The sequence below is a fragment of the Citrus clementina genome, unplaced genomic scaffold (assembly GCF_000493195.1).
Source record: "Citrus clementina cultivar Clemenules unplaced genomic scaffold, Citrus_clementina_v1.0 scaffold_9, whole genome shotgun sequence".
NCBI classification, from domain to species: Eukaryota; Viridiplantae; Streptophyta; class Magnoliopsida; order Sapindales; family Rutaceae; genus Citrus; species Citrus x clementina.
The window spans coordinates 11,359,723-11,384,062 of NW_006261964.1; the positions used below are offsets into that span (position 1 = coordinate 11,359,723).

Genomic DNA, 24,340 nt, shown 5'->3' on the forward strand with positions numbered 1-24,340 from the left:
ATAAATAGAAGGCAAACAATAACAGCAGCACTGTTAGCAACGTGAATAACATGCTATCATTAAGTGCAGATTAAGCATCAATAACAGTATACTAAATCACAAACAAAAATGCATGATAATCATTAACGATAAATGCAGCAATAATCAAGCAGTTTTTCCAGTAAACTTGACCAAAAGGTATCTTCTCCATAAATGGATGAAACAATCAGAGTGTCACTAAAGGAATGTCACCATTGGAGGCACTACACTGACAATGATAAAAATAGTAGTTATAAAAGTGAAGGTTATGATATTTACGATCGTCATGTATGCGAGTTATGCACGTAGTCCAAAAATGAATGTCAGACATCTCTATGGTACAAGAAATAGAGGCGGAAACAAAACTGATAGCAGTGGTAGTGCAGGAGCATAATACATTTGAAATGTCACCAAGAACGGTAGTCACAGACACGTGCACAAAAATGATAAAAGGTTTCAAAATTATGCAAACCTTAATGCCCCGCGACACATGCACAAAAATGATAAAAAGTTTCAAAATTACGCAAACCTTAATGCCCCGCGACTTCCACTCCTCTGGGCTGCTTGCTACTTGCATTGCCTGTGCAAGTGAATCATCCAACTGCCTGACTTGAACAAGCAACCTTTTCTTCCAATAGTCAAACATAGGTTTGGAGAACTCTTCCATATTTTCCCATATCCACAACCTTTGCCTTGTACGAGTGATGGCTACATATAGTTGCTTCAGTTCAGGGCACAAAACGTTGTGTTTAGCTTCATTGAAGCTTGGGAAGGACGCAGGTAATGTGGAGTCAAGCAAAGCTTGTTCCTTCATGTATTCATATACCACCCTCCATTGATTTTTAAGAGGTGAAGAGCCAAAAAAGTCGTACAACAGTACATCCTATAGAAGAAGATCATGGAAAAGTTCAGGATTCATAATAAATACCTATGAAGACAAGACATGAGAACAATGCTTGAAAGGGCTGTTGCAACTTTAGTTCATGTACTACATCAGTTTATCATATTATCATATTGGACAGTAAAATAACTCCTAGCGTTGTATCTTACTCCCTTAGAATTGGTTCTCTTCATGGTTTTATTTATATAATTATGTACTTGTTTCAAATAAATAGTGTGGGTGAGCAGGGGATTTTATTTCCATTAATGCAATAGTTATATAAATAAAAAAGAAGAGCGAAAGCATTTGGGTTTCATTAAAAGTATAAAATTTATGAACGTAAATAATTTTAAAGAGGAAAATACAAACTTGAATTGCAATTACTTAGCAGTATGTTATTATATCAAACATACTTTTTTTTCCCCCTTTTCTCTTCAAACATGTTATCTAAGCATATTGTGAGCTTGGGCTTTCTATGTATTCATTCTAACCAATAAGGAGAGACTGAATACCGACAGCAAAGCTACAAAATAGTCACCAGAAGTTACAATTTTTTGATTGCTGGATATGCTTATCCAACATCATTCATAGTGAAGAATCTGACATCAGGTAACAGGTAACAGAAAGGAAATAGTGCATTTTCAAAACTGTTAATGATCACCATGGGTTGCGAGGACTCAAAAAGAACATAGCATGATCATAATCTACTAAACCATTAATAATAAAGAACTTTTAAGTAATGTATCACCTGAAATTCAAGGCCCTTGCTCTCCACTATTGTCAAAACAAGAGCTTGCTTCCCAACATAATTGGAAATTTCCTTCCGAACACAGTCATCACGGACCAATATAACCTGCTCTGCTCCAAAACCGACCATATTCCCACCAGCATCTCCACTGTTTCCAAATATTTTTATGATTGCATTTTCATCATTCCCAGATTCAAGCAAAACAGGTGGCTCCCCATATATGAGACTAGTCTCTGGCTTTAAAATATCAACAGAGTGCGGGAAGAACCGGTAAAGAAGTTCAATGACGCTTTGAGCTAAGTTCAGAACACCTACATGTGTACGGAAGTTCTGACTCAGATTGAAAATGTCTGAAAGCTGTCCTTTTTCTTGTCTTTCAACATTTCTAGTATTTCTTGATTCCAGAACAAACTTCTTGTAGAAGAGAGATCGTATGTCTTGAAACCTAAAGTCAATTCCCCTAGCAATTGTTTGTGCCGTATCTCCCGAAAAAACAAAACCCTTCTCAATGTTTCTGCAGATATATTTGAATAAAGCAATTTGACTCATTGTTAGGTCTTGAACTTCATCAATATAAACAAAATGAAATTCATCACCCTTATAACTTTCTTCTTTAAGTCGATGATGAAGATCATTGACCAGATCAGCCAAATCAAATTCACCATTTCTCATCTTCATTTGTTCATAGCTTTCAAAAATTTCATAAATTCTCTCTCTCTTTGGTTTGTTGAGAGTGGAAACCCTGGTGTCTGATAATTTAACATAATCTTCTCGACTGAGTTTACCATCAACAACATCAATGGACTGGACGCCACCTTTTATATGAGATATAATCTCAATAAAGACTCTAGAAGGATCAAGCTTTTTTGTTAGTTGTGCATTAAAATGAGGCCAGTAAGACGAACTGAACCTTTCATAACCAACTTCTTTGGTCCTGATAAAGTTCTGTATGAAAAGTGATCTTGAATTTTGAACCTGACCATAGTGTTTCCTTATATCATGGAATCTCTCAAAGTATGAATTACCCAAAGTCCCATCCAACATTATCAAGAACTTGTGAAATGTTATGACAAGAGGGTAAGACTTAGCTGGAATATCAACAAAAGAATTTGGGATATCTTTGAATTGTGCAGCATCATCAATATCATCGATGTCAATTAAATCGCCTTCTCCAGCTAACTTTTCACCAAAGGCAGCGCTGCAGATTTAGAAGGAAAACCATTAGGCATGAAATATCTTCCATATTCAAGCAAAATATTAAAATTGTTAAGCAATTTAGTGGATACGGCTTAGAGCCTAAAAACACTAAACAAATGTTCGAACAGCAGGAAAGCAGCAACGAATAAAATTAGGCTGCTTCAATACAATTCTACTGCATATAGCACTCGTAAGATGATTTGCAAATATATCATGTCAAAGGAATTAGCAGATTCTATGGCAGATTCTATGCCTGTACAGCTGTAACAATTATCTTTATGATTGTAAATCTTTTATGTTTTCCTTATTTAGGATATACTAGCTGTAGGCTAATTTAGATAGTTCTGTATATGGTAGTTTAGCTATGTTTAGGGCTAAACATAAGCTTGTATTCATAGTATATAATGGGAATTCTCCTCCAAGAGAAAAACAACTTTTGCTCAAAATTCTCTGAGTTTATCATGGTATCAAAGCCTCAGTTCTGAATTCTCTTCTTCCTAGTTCATTCTCTTGTTCTTAGTTATTTTTTATCAAGTTATCTCAGCCTCATGTCTTCAGACAAGTATGATGCCTTTTTGATCCGTTTTAATGGCACAAACTACTCAGCCTGGGCATTTCATTTCAAGATATTTGTCAAAGGCAAAGATCTATGGGGACATGTTGATGGCAGGAAACCTGCCCTTGACAAAGACATAGACCAGGATGGGCACGCCAAGTGGGAAGTCAAGGATGCTCAAATCATGGCATGGATTCTAGGATCTGTGGAATCCAACTTCATCTTGAATCTTCGACCCTTCAAGACCGCAGCAGGAATGTGGAATCATCTGAAGAAACTCTATAATCAAACCAACACTGCTCGTCGATTTCAGCTTGAACATGAGCTAGCCAATCTCCAACAGGGCAGTCTCTCTATTTCTGATTTTTATTCTAGCTTCATGAATCTTTGGGCTGAATATACTGATATAATCTATGCTACCTTACCTCCCAAAGGTCTTAGTTCTGTTCAATCTGTACATGAAACTACTAAGAGGTATCAGTTTCTGATGAAATTGAGATCTGAATTTGAAAGCACTAGGTCTAATCTTATGAACCGAGAATCTGTCCCATCCTTGGATACATGCCTCAATGACTTATTTCGTGAGGAGCAACGACTTCTTACTCAAAACACCATGGAACAACAAAAATCCACTTCTGTTCCTATGGCTTATGCAGCTCAAGGCAAGCCAAAAGGTAGGGACATAAGTACAGTTCAATGTTTTTGTTGCAAAGGATTTGGACATTACGCTTCAAATTGTTCAAAGAAATTCTGCAACTACTACAAAAAGGATGGCCACATCATCAAGGAATGCCCTACTCGACCCCCCAAGAAATCTGAAACAGCATATGCTACCTCAGTTGGTTCTTCTAGTGCTGGTAGTTCTGTCGATACAGCACATTTGACACAAAGTGCTCCCGCTCCTGTTCAGTCTGTGACCGCAGAAATGATTCAACAAATGATCATTACTGCATTCTCCTCATTAGGACTCTCAGGTAAATCACCAACTAAATCTCCTTGGTACTTCGATTCTGGGGCTTCCCATCACATGACAAACAATGCTAAATTCCTCACCAATGTAAGTAAATACCCTGGAAATCTAAAAATTCATACAGCTGATGGCAACTCTTTACCTATCACAGCCATTGGTGATGTTTCTTCTTCTATAACCAATGTCTTTGTCTCTCTTGGTCTTACCACTAATCTTGTTTCAGTCGGTCAGTTAGTTGACAATAATTGTAAAGTAGAATTCTCTAAATCTGGTTGTGTTGTGCAGGATCAGCAGTCAGGGAAGATGATTGCCAGGGGGCCTAAAATAGGACGTCTTTTCCCTCTCCAATTTGCTGAGTCTCCATGTTTCTCTTTGCCTGTCATCACTTGTAATTTTACTAATGTTAATTATCGAGCATGGCATAAGCGTCTAGGACACCCAAACTCTAATGTACTTCATGCTTTGCTAAATTCTGGTTTACTTAGGAATAAAAGATCACCATCTCTTAGTGTTGTTCAATTTGATTGCAATTCTTGTAAGCTTGGAAAAAGTAAAATTCTGTCATTTCCCACTCACACACCAAATGTTTTCCAGCCTTTTGATTTGATACATAGTGATGTGTGGGGTATGGCGCCCGTTACATCTCATGCTAATTACAAGTACTTTGTCACTTTTATTGATGACTATAGTCGCTTCACATGGATTTATTTTCTACATTCTAAAGATGAAGTGTTCTCTATTTTCAAGCTTTTTCATGCACATATTCAGACCCAATTTTCAACTAAAATCAAAATTCTTCGCTCTGATAATGGGGGTGAGTATATGTCTCATTTATTTCAAGAATTTTTGCACACCAATGGTATAATTTCTCAAAGATCTTGTCCTTCAACCCCCCAACAAAATGGGGTGGCTGAAAGAAAGAACCGTCACCTTCTCGATGTTGTCCGCACTCTTCTATTAGAGTCATTTGTACCCTCTCGTTTTTGGTGTGAAGCTCTCTCCACTGCTGTCTATCTCATCAACAGATTGCCCTCTCCTTCCTTGAACCATGTCTCCCCTTTCTTTCGGTTATTTGGCTATACACCAAATTACTCCCATCTCCGTACCTTCGGTTGTGTGTGCTATGTTCATCTTCCTCCACATGAACGCACAAAACTCACAGCCCAAGCTGTGAAATGTGCTTTTCTAGGATATTCTATGCACCAAAAAGGTTTTCTTTGCTATGATCCAAATTTGCGTCATATAAGGATTTCTCGAAATGTGATTTTTTTTGAAAATCAGTATTTCTTTTCCGCACACCAGGACGATTTTTCCCCTTCATTTTCTGTTTTGCCAAAGTTTACTAACCCTTCTGCAGATTCTGTACCTTCTAAACCTCTCATAGTCTATCAGCGACGCAAGAATTCAGTACCTCTCAGGCCCCCTCCAGCAACTTCCTTAACTGCTGATCCAGTTCCAGCAACTGCACCTGAACCTCTCAGACACAGTACTCGGGTTCATAGACCACCAGATAGGTATGGTTTCACCTATCCATTATCTTTGACAGCCACTTTGTCTTCTATTCCTATTCCTTCATCATATAAACAGGCAATGGAGCATGAATGTTGGCGAAAAGCTGTTGAATCAGAACTTCTTGCACTTGAGGAAAACCAGACTTGGGATATTGTTTCATGTCCTCCATCTGTGAAACCCCTTAGTAGTAAATTAGTGTTTTCTATCAAGCTGCGTTCTAATGGATCCATAGATCGTTACAAGGCTCGGTTGGTGGCTCTTGGCAACAAGCAAGAATATGGCCTAGACTACGATGAGACCTTCGCACCGGTAGCCAAAATGACCATTGTTCGAACAATATTAGCTCATGCTGCATCACAATCATGGTCTTTACATCAAATGGATGTAAAGAACGCTTTCCTACATGGTGATCTCAAGGAGGAAATTTACATGAAACTTCCCTACGGTATGACTACTTCCTCACCTAATGATGTTTGCAAACTAAAACGTTCTTTGTATGGGTTGAAGCAGGCACCGCGAGTATGGTTTGAGAAGTTTCGATCAACTCTTTTCGGTTTTTCATTCACTCAAAGTCAGTATGACTCCTCCCTTTTTTTTCAACAGACATCTAAGGGCATCGTTGTTCTCCTTGTTTATGTGGACGACATCGTTATCACTGGTTCTGATATGGAGGCAATTTCTAAACTTCAGAATTTGTTGCACTCCACTTTTCGCATGAAAGACCTCGGTCAACTCACCTATTTTTTGGGGTTAGAGGTGCATCATCGGACTCAAGGTATCTTCTTGCATCAGCACAAGTATATTCAGGATTTAATTCAATTAGCTGGACTTATGGACACAAATTCTGTTGACACCCCAATGGAACTTAATGTGAAATATCGACGAGACGAAGGGGAACTACTTCAAGATCCTACTTTATATCGAAAGCTGGTTGGTAGTCTTATCTATCTAACTATCACCCGCCCAGATATCTCTTATGCTGTCCACACTGTCAGCAAGTTCATGCAAGCCCCTCGACATCTCCACCTATCCGCAGTCCGCCGCATCATTAGATATATTCTTGGCACTCCTAGCCGCGGTTTATTCTTCCCTACTGGTTCTTCACCCCAACTACAAGCCTACAGTGACGCAGATTGGGCTGGCTGCCCGGACACGAGAAAATCTACTATGGGATGGTGCATGTTTCTTGGTGATGCCCTTATCTCTTGGAAATGCAAAAAGCAAGACTCAGTCTCCAAATCATCCACTGAGGCAGAATATCGCTCCATGTCTGCAGCCTGCTCCGAGATCATTTGGTTGCGTGGTCTCTTAACAGAGCTTGGTTTCTCACAACATCAACCTACTCCCCTACATGCTGACAACACTAGTGCCATCCAAATTGCAGCCAACCCTGTCTACCACGAGCGCACGAAACACATAGAGGTTGACTGCCACTCTATTCGAGAGGCCTATGACCGCCAAGTTATCACCCTCCCGCATATCTCCACTACTCTACAGATTGCGGATATCTTCACCAAATCCATGACACGTCAGCGACATAACTTTCTTGTTAGCAAATTGATGCTTGTAGATTTACCAGCATCAATTTGAGGGGGGATGTCAAAGGAATTAGCAGATTCTATGGCAGATTCTAGGCCTGTACAGCTGTAACAATTATCTTTATGATTGTAAATCTTTTATGTTTTCCTTATTTAGGATATACTAGCTGTAGGCTAATTTAGATAGTTCTGTATATGGTAGTTTAGCTATGTTTAGGGCTAAACATAAGCTTGTATTCATAGTATATAATGGGAATTCTCCTCCAAGAGAAAAACAACTTTTGCTCAAAATTCTCTGAGTTTATCATATCAATCAAAATCAAACTCCAGAAAGCAAGGCCCATTGCCAATAGAATGTTAAGATACTCTTAAACAAGGATTTGAGACCAAAAACTGCAGTTCAGATTCAGAAGTGGAATGGATCATCAATATTCAAAAGTAAAACTCCATTTCCATGCTCATTGGGACAAAAAGCTATTCCAACAAAATGATGCATTGAAATATGCTATGAACTAAGAAGCCTAAAGCTTTGAATACTCAGTAATAGTTCAGTTTTATTAATTCAATGTTTTAGTTAGGCACTAACAAAAAAGCACGGACAATTTGAATTCTTTTCTAATTTGAACATGATAAATAAAAAGGAGAAGATGCATGAAATCCATTAAAGCTTAAGCTAATGAGTTAATCCCATCAGTCATTCATTGTACTCTGAAAGAGAAAATGCAACCAGCAATTTTCACACAGAAAAAGAGGGAGGACTTAAAGGCTGTTATGGAATCATTAGAAGTTATTACTACAGAAAATGTTTGACGATAAAATTTTAGAATTAAAGAATGTATTTGACTTTAAGAAGTTTTAAATTTCTAATTTCCACAACAGAGAAGAAGAGAGGAAGAGTCATTCATGTAGAACCTAACTTATTCAAACCAAGCAAATTCATCATTTCAAGATTTAAGGTGAAAAGTTTTTTTTTTTAAAAAAACAAATTAAAGAAAAGCTTAACAACAATTTCATTAAAACACGCACCTTTTCATGTGAGATATATGTTGCTTTACAGCAAAACATAGTTTAGGACTGACGGTCACAAAAAGTTGGTGCAAGATGTACCTTTCAGTTCCCCCAAGACCCTCTACAGCCTCAACTTCCCGGCTAGTATGCAGAGTTAAACCATTATTTACTCCATAGAATTGTTCCTTTGCCATATGGTGATGTTTTTCATTTTGAAACAATTTCATTGTCAGAATAGTAGTTTTCCCTGTACCTGACCGACCAAGTATAAAGGTGCTTCTAGGAAAAAGGATCATCTCCAATTGTTCATCCGTCACTTCAAATGGAAGATCCAATTCTCTACCATCTCGGTCGGATAGGAGGTGGCTCACTATACCTGATGATAAGGGGTAGAACTTCATCAACAACAGACTATCAGTCACATTCGAATTCTCAACATAACTTCTACAATCAAACGCAGCTCCACTCAAGTCACTCCCACTTTCATTGTCAGCAAGATTCTTGAACCGGACAATATTTGAAGTGACTGCCCAAGTCTTTGGAACCTCCAAATTCCTGGGTATAAAGAAACAATCCAAAATAATCAAAACGAATTTTCAACGAAACATGAATAAGCAATCACACTTCTTCCAGTCCAATCAATGCAGCTGGAGTTTAGGCATTATAAAATTGATTCATATCTGACAGAGTTTACAAGATAGACATACCCGTCAAAACATTTCTCTTTACATAGATTAATAAATTCATCAGTGTACTTGACAAATATATTATCCAGACGTGTCACCAATTTTTGGACATCCTCCAAAGGCAATATATCCCAAACTTTCAAAACTTGGATGTATTGAGATTCCTTGACATCCTTGGCAATGTCAATTGTGCTAATAATGTAGAATCCTTCAACCTTGAATTGCTTAATGATGTGTGAAGAACTTGCACAGACTGAGTCCACATTCCTCCTCTTAGGTCGCCAGCCGCCAGAAAGTTTCAGTAGAAGGTTGATAACCGACTTTTTGGTCTGGTCTGAAGTCAGCTTTTTAAAAGATTTCAAAAAGTTATCACTAAAATTAACCTGAGGAAAGGAGAAGAGAATTAGTAACAAGCTAGAACAGAAACACTGATTTTAGTAAAAAAATTATGCAGACTAAAATTAAATACCTTCCACCTTTCACTTCTGAAAAGTATACTTCCCGGATTAAGCAGTTCATCTAATTCATCAAGCTCTTTCTTCACTTCTAATATTGCTTTGGCCAAATCCTTATCCTCATCAACATTAAAGAAACATTGACGAGCCTTAGCATCATCAAGTAAGGTTTTCCAAACAGATTCACTACGAGTTAAAGTCCTTTCTCTCCCCAAAATCCAAAGACAGTGCCTAACAAGAGTCAAATGGACAGAAGTATTTCTCCATAGTAGATAAAAATAAACCAAATATGGAGTATTCTAAAGATATTGCATATTACCTAGCCCTTGTAAGAGCAACGTTAATTCGCTGAGGACTGGACGTGAAACCAATTGATCCAGCATTGTTAGATCTTACAGTTGAAATTATTATAATGTCCTCTTCTCCTCCTTGGAAACCATCAATCGACGTCACTTTCACAGCAAAGCCAGCACTTTTCTCATATTTACTTCCAAGTTTTTCTTGAATTGCAATTACTTGTGCACTGTAGGGAGACACTATTCCAATGCTGAGTTTCTCTTTTGACTCAACCCAAGCTGCCAGTTAAGGATTAAAAGGATATAAAAAAAAAAAGAGTTATTAGTATCAACAGTTCATTGTTATCAAAAGAAAAAAAGGATTACAGGCTACTATGAAATATTTACTCTGGATGGGGCAAGCTCTTCTCTTCTGGTTCATGGTTCATTGTTAGGCATTTTTTAATCGATCAGAGCACAAATTACTTATATTATTACGCCTAAGGAAAGCTAAAAGACGCATATTTTGTTGGGATGACAGGATATCTCTTCCCAGTAGTATAGTCAGAACACACACTTTTTCAATTGTATCATCATTACAATGTCCAACCTCTTAATTGCACCACTGCATCTAATTACCCTCCTCTTTTTCTTCAATCATGTTTAACAGAAATAATATGAATTCAGCGTACACCTAATACCGTCCTAAATGGAAAATAGTGTAAGAGGATGGAATAAACAATCATAGTAGTAGAATGTGTTAATAAGATGGATATTAGATCTTGTTTTTCAAAGGGCAGCATCAAAGGTTAAATAAGCACAAGCTCTACAGGGATACTGAAATATTTAGATGGATACAAAAATGAGTCTCCAACGAGACATACCTTTGTACAAGTTCAGCAGAATTTTCATCACTACAGATACCTCAACCATATTTCTACAGCTGTGCTCAATGAACTCTTCTCTTCCGCCAAATACATTGATGAAAGCATATGGACCATACATTGGCCCAGGCAAAAATTGTTTTTCATAGCTTCTTTTCCTAACAGTAGGGGCATCAAGAATCTTGTTTTCATAGAAATATGAGTTTGGGAAGAAGCTAATTGATGGATGCATTCTGTACTGCATACTTAGCAGGTGTTTTGAGTGACCCAAATAGCTTAACCTCTCAAATAAACTTCTACCAAAATAAGCTTCACCAGAAACCTGAAAAGAAAGGTAAAAATTAAAATAAAAAGAAACAAATAAATAAATAAAGAAGTGAACATCATATGTATAGAAATTTACATACTCCAGCTCAACTTCAATTAAGATGTCCAAATAACAATAACTTACACTGCTTTCGACCATCGCTGGTAATTGGCACTCATCACCAACAAGAATAGCATGCTGTATACATGGGAGTTGTAAAGGTATGGCAGACTCACTCTCCTTCAACTGTGCAGCTTCATCAATGACCAGAAACTTCAGCTGTTCCATTGCCACTGAATGCAGCTTATATGAACTAGATGCAGTGCAAAAAATTAAGGAAGCCTTTGTAAAACAGAAATCCTTAAGTAATCCCATGTTCATAGCACTTGGAAGGTTAAGTTCTTTAAAAGAATTCCAGAGTTCTCTTAAAACTGAATGACATTTGCTTCTACTCTCGTGCAACGTGTATTTTATATCCACAATTGACTGAGAGAAATCTTCATCTACTGAATGTGAAAAAAGTTCCTCAAGATCTTCAGAACCCATATTGTCTTGAAACAACAAGGTTTCAAAAGAATCAAGAAAACTTATAACAGTTCCCAGGACTTGAAAATTATCTTCCCCAATGTAAGATTTGGGTAAATGAGTACCTAAGTTAAAAATGCAACTCCTAAGTGGAGCTGCAGTACACTTAAATCTTTCTCTCACAAACTCAAGAAATGTTTTGATCTCTACCTTGCTCACTTCAGCATCCTTCCTGCATTCTTTCTCTTTGATTTCGTTTCCATTAATATCTTCACTCTGCTTCATCGATTCATTTTCCATATAAATATGATATTGAGGAACACAATCGTCAAGAAAATCTATCATGGAAGCAAAGCAATGTCTCCAACCAGTAAGAGGTGCAAAGCAATCAGCAAGCCTCTTAACACGATAGTCCAAATATATCTCCTCAACTCCAGAATCAACTTTTAAACGCTCATTATTTCCAAATAAGAGAATCTCTCCCAGTGGGAAAAACAGAATGTCTCTTCCAGGATCTCCTTCTACTGATTCTTTCACCAGCTTGACAACACGAGAGGCAACTTCCACAATGGCAACATTTGTTGGGCTGCAAATAAGGGTTCTGCAATTCATTTTTAAGAGGGCAATGAGCAGCACACTGACAGTTTTAGTTTTCCCTGTCCCTGGTGGGCCCCATATGAGTTCAACAGTGGTCTTGTGGTCACAATGCATATGACGAAGACAAGATAAGACAGCCTCTTCTTGTGAATCATTCAGGGTAGAAGATAATCTAGGACCAAATATCTCATTCCAGATGTCCTCACTTTGCATGGAACAGAGTTCACAATTTTCGTCAACCTGACACTCAAGATGAAAGTTTAACAATCAGCCAACAGTTACGTCAGAAGCATTAGTATATTCAATGATCCTAAAAGTCAGTGTGCTGGAATTCTACTTTGATACTACATTAAATTCAATTTTCATTGTGCATTCCTTCATACAAATATAGGACAATCCATACTAATGGATGTAATCTAACAACATGACATAAAGAAAAATCATAATAAAAAAGATCATCTCCAAAACACTTACCCCAGAATCAGTGCGTAAAATTTCCTTGATAATCTTCAAATTTCGATTCCTATGTAAGGTCTTCCATATTCTTCTGTTTGAAGTTATATTTGTCAAGAAAATCACAAATAGTGATTTTTTTGCACGATCAATTTGGATTTCTTTTGAGGTTTTGACTTTAAAATAAGTGGAACCAGTATCAATTTCATTCTCATCCTCTGTTATTTTAGTGACTGATACAAAAGTCCACATCCTCCCCACCCTCTGCAAATCAGAAGCAGTTTCAGGCTTAGCATCAGCTAGAACTAAAATATCCCCTGGCAGTGTTTTGTAAGGCTCTTTGCCAGGATTACTGAATCTGTTCCTCCAGCAATCAACCTTAACATCATACAACATTGCTCCATATGGCTTGGAATCCTCAAGAGCAACCACTTCAGCGAAAGGTGCTTTTGAAACTTTTTCCATGGTTGAGAATAGTTGTGCTCGTGTTTCTTCCAGCAAGGGGAAAACAAATGATTCAAAATACTGACTGACAGACTGAAACGATAATGGAATTTGTTTCACCTAAAAGGAACGAAGTAACAGTTAGTGTACAATTGAATAATAAGACAAAACCAACTAACAGAAACATAAAATGAAGAGAACAGCACAAAGGATCTTAGGTTTAAAATGTACCGAAAATCAGAGACAGAAAATGTAAGTGGATGTTTATAGTCGTGCAGATAAAAGGACTAGAGATGTAAATGTGCATGTACTGCAACAGCCACATGGAAGAATCACAGAAATTTGCATAAGTAATCTATAGTCTTCATGCCACAATCACTGAAGGTAACTTTGTCAATAGGAAATAACTAACCTCAAGAAACTTGATGCAAAAGCATCCAAAAAACTTAATAAGCAATCAACTTCATTCTTAGATGTTCTGATAGTAATTCTGATAAAAGGTTATATCCTCCTGCCTTCCTCTACACTCAAAATTAGTTCTACATCCTTAATATAGGCGAAATATTTTTGTCCCATCACCATAAAAGCATACAGAACAATATTATTGAAAGGGAAATGTTAAGACATACTAACAAATATCAAACAAACTACTAACTCAAGAAGCATGACCACATCTTAAAACAACTTTATTTAACTCGCCACCCAAATTCAAATTCTGGGAGAAGCAGCGAGTTAAAAAATTGATTGGAGTTTTACCCCTTCCTCAATCCATTTCTTTTTTTTTAAAAAAAAAAAATAGATTTCTTTCAAAATGCTCTAAACTTTAAAGGATGTTAAAACACCTGTATCATTATTACAGCAAGAGGTCAAGATTTATTCAATTTTTGTCATGTAGTCACATAAGTAAATGGTCAAATTGAGAAAGAATCCAAGTCCCAATTCCCAAAGAGCAATTTTGTACAAATGTACAGACTACAGTAGCATGGGCAAACCTTCAATAACATCAAGAATCCATATGAAAAAATTTTCAGAAGACTGTTAAATGAGGATGAAAATGGAGAAGAAAACAAACCTTTTCCTTGTAAAGATTTTCATTTAAAATGTCCTCAAGAGACCAAGAAAATACAGTATCAATGAAGCCATAATCATTGGGAACTGCTGTCTTCTTCCTCCTGCTGCTGCTAGCTTCACCTTCCATCATTTCCTCTCTCTCTGTGTAATCAAAATAACAATGACAATGTTAAAAACCCACTTCAAAATCACCCTTATATCCTCAAAATAACTTTCTTAAAATGAAAAAAAAAAATACCCTACGTGTTAAAACAAAATGAAGTAACGTCACAAGAAAGCAAGTGAGATAGTACAAAAGAAAACAGGCTCTTGAAAATCATAATATAACAAACAGAAGAAACCTTAATAAAAGGAAAAACAAAAGAAAAAAGCTTTCAGAGTGAAGTTGCTTGCTTAGAACACTGTAGCAAAATGGACTGGAAAAGGGCCTCTACTCTTTCAGTCTTTTCATTTTCTTGCCTTTTTTTTTTCAAACTTATTTGTCAATTATTTCTACTTGCTTTGAAAGTCAAATTAATTCGTCACTTCTCCATTAAAGGATGAAATTTCACCTTGGAAAGAATGAAAATAAATGCAGCTCTCATTTTTTCTTCAATTTTCAAAGATAATATAGCTTAGTTGATGACGAGGAATATTATGATCAAGTATTTTTGGCAAGTGTAAATTCAACAATGCTGCTTCGTTTTACAAAGACTGTTACCAAATGAGAGAGGTAAAGGCAGTAGACACATTTTTTTGGGAAACCCAATGCTTAATAATGCTTCATATAAAGAAGCAATTAAAGAAATCTTTGACAAAGAAAGTTGTTTTCAGATTCTGTACATTGTACTAAAAGAAAATTTAAAAAAAAATGGAAATACAGTTGACTCATGGTCTTCTCATTTGATTTCATTTATGTTTAATTACTTTATTCTCAAAAGGAAGAATACTTTACTTTTTGAATATTATTTCCCCTAGATGTCAAGTCAAGAGACTTTTGGAAACTTTACAGGGTTTTGTATCAATGGCTAAGCTACCATTTAGGTATGTTAAATAAATATTTTTTTGAAAAAAAAAATCCTAGTTTCCGTTGCAATGTTTTAAGTTTGGACAGTATTATTATTTGCATAATGCTTTTTGCGAAATGTTATTGCCCTTGCTTGAAATGTAATAAAAATTAATGTATAAAAGAAAATTTTGTCGAAAAAGTGTCAAAAAAAAAGAAAAAAAAACACAATTTTTTCATGGTAGCCTAGTTTCCCACTCTCCTCCTCAACAACTTCTCATGTTACCACGATTAGGGGTGATGCATGTTATTAAGGGTATTGATTCATATTATCATGTTGTGTTTTTGTCCCTTTTTTATTTGTGTTGTGTCAAATTTAATCTAACACGAATATGATTCATTTATTAATTATATTATAACATGGATATAACTTGCTTATTAATCATGTTTACACGTTTAACACATTTCATAAAAACATAATGATAATTAATTTAAAATATGAGTGATATACCAATATTATTCTTATGTAGATCATAAATGGGTTATCATCACATGAATATAAATTTACAACGCAATACGATTACGACACGAATAATTTATATTTGTTAAGTATACATATAAGTTGTTTTTTTCAATAATATTATCATATATTAATTAATATTCATTTCATAAACAGTAAATGTGTTGAAGTAGTCTAACAGGGATACTATGACAAGATTATTACTCATATCGTATTGTGTCAATTCATTTATTAATTATGTATTGTCCTCAACAGACCAAGAAAATACAATATCAGTGGAATTAGCATTGTCCAAGATCCAACATAATCCAATCAAAATTAAGGGTCCGCCTAACTTACAGCTACCTTGTAAAATTTCATTTAACCATCTATACTTTATGTTATTTACAATATATTTATAAGTATTATAAAACTTTTTGTATTGTAAAATTTCGTTAAGCCCCCTTACACTCTGATTTATTTCATTGAAATACATAGAGTATCAATTCGCCCCTATAATTTGAAATTCCCAAAATACCCTCCATTTAATTAAAAAATATAATAATTATTAAATGAATTATAATTATAATTTTTAAATAGATTATTATTATTATTAACAAGAATAAAAATTATTATAATTAATTAATCTATTAACAATAATTAATAATATTTTTCGTTAAATTGTTAATAATAATAATTAAAGAATAATAATAATTATTATTATTAATTAATTTTGAATAATAATAATAATAATTAAAATATAAAATAATCATTGGATAAAAATTAATTAAGGATTTTATAGTAATTTGTTACAACTTAACTCATTCTTATTTTAATTTTAAGATAAAGTAAACACATAAATGGTAATACAGCTCATTATAATTACGATTCTTGCAGTTCAAGTAAATAAATTATTATGATTCCAATTCCTCATTTCGATTCTATCTATTTTAATTATTACTCATTATGTTTCCAACTAATTTTGATTCATGTTTAGTGAACGCACTATAAATTTGTAAATCATTATATATTCAATTAGACCACTCTTTATTATTTACAATTTATTCATAAGTATTATGAATTTTATAGAGTGTTTTATGTTATTAATATTTATGTTATTAATATTAATAATGTAAAAACCTGTAGAAATTTTTATGTTACTTTTAAGCTAATTTAATGAATTACCATTTTTTTTTCATGAATACTGTCAAAGAAGGCTGGAATATTGTTGAAGCGCATTATTGTAAAAAAAAAGAAAAAAAATGGGTAGAACGGTAATATATTTAACAACAAGAGTGTTTTAAAGTATTTCTAAAATTTAGGGACTTAAACGGACACTTAACTCAAAATAAGGCTGAATGAGCATTTACCTTTAACTTTTACAAAAGTTACATGTCACTTTTATATTTAACTTGGTAAAAAAATAAAAACTAATTTTCCTAAAAAAAATAACAACTAATTTTGTATGGCTACAAATATACAATAATAATGCAGAGGATAAACTGCAAGCCACAACCAATGTTTGCTTTCAATATTCAAATTTTAATTGTTTTCTTTTCTTTTCTTTTTTTGAGCCATGTAATAATAAAATACATGAATTGTGAAATATTAAAGGAGTTGATATCTTATTTTATTTTTTTTAATTTTTGTTAATTAAAACTCTCGAGAGAAATTGATGATTTTTATTTGTAATTTTTCTTTAATTAGATTGATTAGATAAGATTAAATTGGATTTGACTTTTTATTAGTTTGGAACATATTAGATCTCAATCATTGAATGGGTTGGACTAACTCCAAAATATAAAATCTAATATATAATAGATTTAACTTAAATTTGACAAAATCCAATAAATTTGAACCATTAAACGCTCCTAAATGAAATCATAATCATTGAGAAGTACCTCTACTAGCTTCACCTTCCATCATTTCTTCTCTATCTGTATAATAAAAAATAACAATCACATTGCTAAAAACCCACTTCAAAATCACCCTTTAAATCCTTAAAAAACTTTTTGAAAAGAAAAAAAAAAAAGTACCTTAACTGTTAAGCACAAAATGAAGTTTTTTTTTTTTTTGGAATTACATGAGACTAATGCTTAGGTTATAACTCATATTATATGAGATTTACAATTGATATTTACAATCAGACAATTACCGGGATTAGTTGACATTAATTCTTATATAGCACAGCCCAGATTTTACCCTCTCAAATATTCGAGGGATGTCTACTCCACTCACATTTCAAAAGGGAGAAGACTGCATTCACTTAATTTTATACCATAATTAAGGAATGAAATAAGCCCCTAAATGCATCGCGGGGGCTCGAACCGTTGCCCTCACAATTGTGAGTACAGGGGGCCAGTGGTTAGCACAAAATGAAGTTAAAGCAAGTAGTGTAGTACAAAAGAAAAAAGGCTCTTTAAAATATAGAAGGATGAATGTTCTCTTATTTACATTATTTCTACTTGCTTTTGAAATCCCATTAATTTGTTTTCATTTCTCCATAGGGATATTATCAATTTACTACCAAAGTTTTACTGACATATCATGTCAGTACCAAGGTTTGCCGAAAAGTGCATTTTACTACCAAAGTTTTTCGCGGTTATCATTTTACTACCAATCCGTTAACAACGTTAAAAAATTGATGATGTGTTGCTGATGTAATAAGGGCATAAAAGACATTTTCGGATATAAGGGCATTAAAGACATTTTGAGTTAAAGCAAAACGCAGCGTTTTGACAGAATATTTAAGAACAAAATCGACCGGCCCCCTCTCTCATTATGAAACCTCCGTCTCCGATCTCTCTTCATCGTTGCTGAGTGACGGTCGACTCCACTGTGAAACCTCCGTCTCCGATTTGTCTCCCTCGCAGCTGAGTGACGGCCGACTCCACTAGCGTTTGCGCTCTCAACTGTGAGTTGCTGACTTTGCCTTTTATTCACTTATTGTTCATTAATTTTTTCGTTAATTAAATTGTTATTGTTTTTTGTTGTGAATATTACTTGAATTTCATAGATTATAATATTAATTTTCTAGCATAATTTTTTGTTAATGTGTTCTTTATCGTTGTCCATGGTACTGACATTAGAATTTTGTTAATTTTGTTTATTTTTTGTTAATTCTGTTATTGTTGGAGATCTAGCTTTGAGAATTTTTCCTTATTTTTTGTGGATCTTGTTACCAGTATACGAATTTCTGTTATTGTTTGCTTTTTATAATTAAGTTGTGAATTGTGTTATGTTCATATTACTAGAATTAACATTACCAATTTTTGTTCACTGGTTGCTTTTTGCAGATCATGTTACCAATACAACTACATATAATCTACAAAGGCAAGAACCATTGTAAAAGGTTGATTGAACTAGATGAATGCAGTCTGCTGCAGCTGAAGAATGAGGTGGTGAAGATTACAAGTGAAGACGGGTTAACCACTCCTAAAAGTGTGTAATTACTTGTCACCAGCCCAAGGAATAATGTGGAAGTTATTGTAGATACTGATGCAATGTTGCGGATTATGTTCACGGCACATGACTCATTACAAGTGCCAGTATTTAAAGTCAGTGTGTTGCCAACCCTACGTCCTGGTTTAGAACTTGGTAGGGTGATACAATCCCTGCTACGTGACATTATTTTTCCCTATATGCTTTTAATTATTGTGCTATTGCTCTCAGGTTAAAGACAAGAGTTATTATCCAACGAGGAGGTTCATCATTGATCTGGTGAGCAGGTCCTGTGACTGTGGTCATTGGGAACTATCTGGACTCCCTTGTGCTCATGCTATGGCTGCAATTAGTCATGCAAGACACACAACAGAAGAGTACTTGCCAAAATACTTCACGAAACAAGCATATTTGAACACTTATTCTGTGATGTTTAAGCCAATTCCTGATAAGGTTACTTGGGACCCGTGTGATAGACCAAAACTTTCTCTACCTGAGATTACTAAGAAGATTGAAAGGCCGAAGAAGTCAAGGAAGAGGGCAGCCACTGAGCCAGTGAAAAAAAATAGATCATTCTATGTTTGCTACTCTTTTTGCGGTGGGATGAACCACAATGTCCGAAAGTGCACATTGAGGCCATCAGTAGCAAGACAAATAAGAGCTCAGAATCAGGTATCAATGTATTACTTCAAAAATTATTTTTGTGTATACTGAGCTTAATTCTTTATTAATTTTTGTTGAATATGTAATTTTAAATAGGGTCTCAGTGGGTCGGGAGAAAGTTCTAATGCAGAAAATACTTCGAAGAGAAGAAAAAGAATGGTAAATGTTGGTTTGAATATGGAATAATTTTTAGTTTGTTGTAGTTTTGCATAATTTTTTTATATTTATATATTTCAATTTAAATAGGCTGTAAGTAGTCCAAACGAGAGGTTTACGCATAGTAGGGGAAGAGGAGGTAACAGGGGTCAAGGTAGCAGAGTAAGAGGAGGTGACTGAGGAAGAAGAATGGCATCTAGAGGTAGAGGTCGAGGTAGCAGAGCAAGAAGAGGTACTGTGGTGTTTTTTGATATTGTTATAATTTTGTGAATACTTCATAGATACTGAAGTTATATATATATTTGTGCAGGCCGATATGAAGCTGACAATCTTTCTCCAAATCCAACTCAAGGCTCACAAGCTTCACAGCTCATGGATGGTTAGCAGAGTGTTATTGTTAGGATATTATGTATCTGAAATGCACAAACTGTCACTAGTGCATTAGGCTACTGTGGTGGTTTTTTTAAATGCACAAATTATTATTAGTGCATTAGGCTGCTGTGGTGTTTTAAATGCACAAACTATTATTAGTGCATTAGGCTGCTGTGGTGTTTTTTGAATTCACAAACTGACAGTTCTGCGAATACGCATTTCAGGCACAAACTCTTATTTTTCACCATTGATAATGGAAGTACTTTAGATTAATTTTGACTTTGCTTACATATTAAATTACTTCTATTACATTACTTTCTCATAAATAAGCCTATCAAGAGGCCACAAATAAAAACTATGACCAATTTTAGCTTCGCTTCAATGCATCGTAGTCTTTCATTCATCTTCAGTACATCTTCATTTAGGTTCAAGCCATAACTAGATGTGCTGTTATGCATTTCTAAATCTTCTTTTGCTGCCCATTGCCAAAAATTACACTTTTTATACCTGCATATCCAAAATAATTTGTTAGGATTTTCTGACGTAGTAGACACCAAAGCACATGCATGTACTCCACAGTTGCAATATTTAGGATTGCAGGTTACTTCTGTAGGTTTCTTAGCTCGAGCCCTAGGACTAATGCTTGTGTGGCTGCTGGAGGCCATTTTTCTGTTTGAATTTATATGTGTGAAGGGTGAAAAATTATTTGGTTTTGACTGAAGATAAGAAAGAGGTGGATATTGTGTTTTCAATGAATTCAAGTATTTGTTTTGCCTTATTCTTGTTGTTTTTGTATGACAAAAGTGTTTAAATTTCAGTACTTTTGGTGTGAGGTTGCAGGTGTTTACTATGGGGTTGCTGGTGTTTAGTATCAGGCTGCTGTTGATATAGGGTTGTTAGGGTTGAAATGCGGCCACTGGTGTGTTTGAAATAGGGTTGTTAGTGATTAAGTGAGGTTGCTAGTGTGTTTGAAATAAGATTGTTGCTGCTGAGATGAGGTTGTTAGTATTCAAGTGAGGTTGCTGGGGTGTTTCAAATGGGTTTGCTAGTGTGTTTATAAGGCTACTGTGTTGATTATGACTGTGAGGCTACTGGTGTTGATGAAATAGTTTGCTAATATGTTTGTAAGCCTGTAAATTCTAGCTTTTATAAGCCAAGAAAATAGCCGTTTTTGGTTCTAACGGCTATTTTCTTGGGCATTTCTTGTAATTTTTGCTTCTGTAGTTTTCTTTCTTTTCAATGGGTAAAATTGTCTTTTACGTTCCCGGGGGCAGAATCGTCTTTTAACATAATTTCCGTTGAGCACTAACGTTTTGTTAACGGATTGGTAGTAAAATGATAACCGCGAAAAACTTTGGTAGTAAAATGCACTTTTCGGCAAACCTTGGTACTGACATGATATGTCAGTAAAACTTTGGTAGTAAATTGATAATATCCCTTTCTCCATATAATTGAGGTCTTATCTCATTTAAGAGTTCAACCTACCTTGGTTGACAAAATTAAGGCGGCAAAGAGTGAAAATCCATAATTCAGAAAAATTATATGAGAGGTCACTTCATAATGATTATTATGTGCTTTATTGTTATTAGTAACCTTATGCATGAGTTTGACTACCGATTTAACGGCTCACCCCTTGTCTCCAACATTTTACAGATTGATTTTAGAGATATGGGCTTTTCGGTTTAGAGAAGATGAATTGTTAGTTGAAAACTTTGGGTGTTTTTGTGATGAAAAATTATTACTACTTTGGTTATCATTTTAGAGTTGAATTTATAATTGGAGGATTATTGTTATATTTATTGTTTTAGAGACTATGTTCGAATATGGACATTATTGATTTTCTTTTGGGAATAATAATAAAGATCTAATGTTAAAAGGTTTCCTTCCAAATTCCTCTTGAGATTCTTGAGTGAATTTAAGGTGTTACAATAAATATACAATAATAATGTAGAGGACAAACTGCAAGCCGCAGCTAATGTTTGCTTTCAATATTTAAATTTTAATTGTCTTTTTTTTAAAGCCATATAATAATGAATCGTAAAATATTAAAGGAGTTGATTTATTTATTTTTTTTAATTTTTGTTAATTAACACTCTCAAGAGCAATCGGTGATTTTTATTTGTAAATTTTTCTTTTAATTGGATTGATCGTATCGGATTAAATTGGATTTGACTTTTTGTTAGTTTGGAATATATTAGATTTCAATCAATGAATGGGTTGGATTAAATCCAAAATATAAAATCTAATATATAATAGATTGAACTTAAATTTGACAAAATCCAATAAATTTAGACCATTAAACTCTCCTAAGTGAAATCATAATCATTGAGAAGTAGCTCCACTAGCTCCACTTTCCATCATTTCTTCTCTATCTATATAATAAAAAATAAAAATCACATTGCTAAAAACCCACTTCCAAATCACCCTTTCAATCCTTAAAATAACTTTTTGAAAAGAAAAAAAAAAAAAATTATCCACCGTCCACCCTTTTTTTATCCACCGTCCACTCTTTTTTTTATCATTTTTCTAAAATACATAAATATTTTTTTTTTTGCAGCGCTCCACCTGAAGTTGACATTTTTTTCATAGGTTCACTTTCGTTATAACACTGTTAGAACTTTGCTGACATCATAAGGGTAAAATTACCATTTTACAATGACACAGTGGTGAAAAGGTGCAAAATAATATAATTTCAAGTGAAGTTCAGTAAAAAAAATATTAAGTATTGTGTATTTTTGAAAAAATACGAGAAAAAAGTGGTTGGAGGATAATTTATCTTTTATATTTGAGGGTAAAAAAGTTATTTACATAATATTCCATTAGTTTTCTTAACGGTCTCCAAATGGAATTGAAAATGTGAAAAGAAATGTAACTTTAGGTGGATTATAACTAAAAAAAAAAAAGAATTATATATTTTTAAAAAATTAAAAAAAAAAGTGAACGGTAGATAATTTCAAAAAAAAAAAAAAGTACCTTACGTGTTCAACACAAAATGAAGTTAAAGCAAGTGGCATAGTACAAAAGAAAAAGGGCTCATTAAAATACAGACGGATGAATGTAAACAAATATGTTCGTTTGTTTACATTATTTCTGCTTGCTTTTGAAATCCCATTAATTTGCTTTCATTTCTCCACACAGAAGGCTGAACGTTTACCTTGGAAGGATTGAAAATGAATGTGACTTTTATTTTATTTTATTATTATTATTGTTTTTAAGATCATGTGTGGCTTGTTGATGTTGAGGACGATTATGATCAAGTACTTTGGCAAGTGTCAATTCAAACAACGTGGCAGCATTTTCCTACAACTGTTACAAAATGAGAGAGGCAATATTCACATTTATTTGTGAAACTCAATGGCTAATAATACTTTCCATAAAGAAGTAATTAGTCTTTCAAAAAAAAAATAATAATTAAAGAAAAGTTTGACACAGAAAGTTGTTTAGATATTGTACTAAAAAAATTTATAAAATGAAAAATATCTTTGACCCAAGGTCTTCTTATTTCATTTCTTTATATTTTAAATATTCCACTTTTATTCTAAAAAGATTATTTTTTCCATTATATTTCAACCGTCAAGGTTGGGAGGTTTGGGAAATCCAAGAGGCTTTGGTACCAAGGCCTGGAGTACTATATTTATCCAAAATAAAAACAAATAAATAATTTCTAATTTTCTATTTTTTAATTATAATTACTCGGGTTGGCCTACGCCTCATCATCTTATCTTTGCAGTAGAGTTAAGAGGGTTTGAATCTGCTTAGTGACTGTGAAAACTTATTTTTTGTGTTGAATTTTAATTGGAGGCCAATATAATTTTTTGGTAACATGAAGTCACAAAAGTCAGAATAAGACGCGTTGAGCTAATTATAGTTAGTCGGATTGGTTGGCACCTCATCATGTTATCTTTATAGTGGAGTTTAGAGGGTTTGAATCTCCCTAGTGACTGGGACCTTATTTCCTATGTTGGATTTTTAATTGTAGGTAAGGTCACGTATAATTTTTTTTTGCAACACAAAATCACAAAGTTCAGAGCAAGAAAGTTCAGGGCAAGGCACGTCGAGAACTGAAGAAAGTGAGAGTTTTACTTGCTGCACCAATATAA

The 24,340-nt window shown here is 34.3% G+C and overlaps 2 protein-coding genes across 2 annotated transcripts; both read right to left on the reverse strand.

Moving 5' to 3' along the window:
• Window positions 1–70: 70 nt before the first annotated feature.
• Window positions 71–11,464, reverse strand: LOC18032898 (TPR and ankyrin repeat-containing protein 1). The gene is made up of 9 exons (XM_024186258.1): window positions 11,179–11,464; window positions 10,728–11,049; window positions 9,888–10,143; window positions 9,583–9,799; window positions 9,135–9,496; window positions 8,446–8,982; window positions 1,647–2,844; window positions 548–901; window positions 71–91 (listed from the first exon to the last, which is right to left on the reverse strand). Exons 1-9 carry the CDS (start codon window positions 11,413–11,415, stop codon window positions 71–73), a joined length of 3,504 nt encoding a protein of 1,167 aa, XP_024042026.1. The 5' UTR covers window positions 11,416–11,464.
• Window positions 11,465–11,537: 73 nt separating this feature from the next.
• Window positions 11,538–14,251, reverse strand: LOC112099150. Its single transcript, XM_024186259.1, has 4 exons — window positions 14,126–14,251; window positions 12,631–13,173; window positions 11,629–12,396; window positions 11,538–11,585 (listed from the first exon to the last, which is right to left on the reverse strand). The coding sequence occupies exons 1-4, from the start codon at window positions 14,249–14,251 to the stop codon at window positions 11,538–11,540; spliced, it is 1,485 nt and encodes a 494-aa protein (XP_024042027.1).
• Between the last annotated feature and the right edge of the window lie 10,089 nt (window positions 14,252–24,340).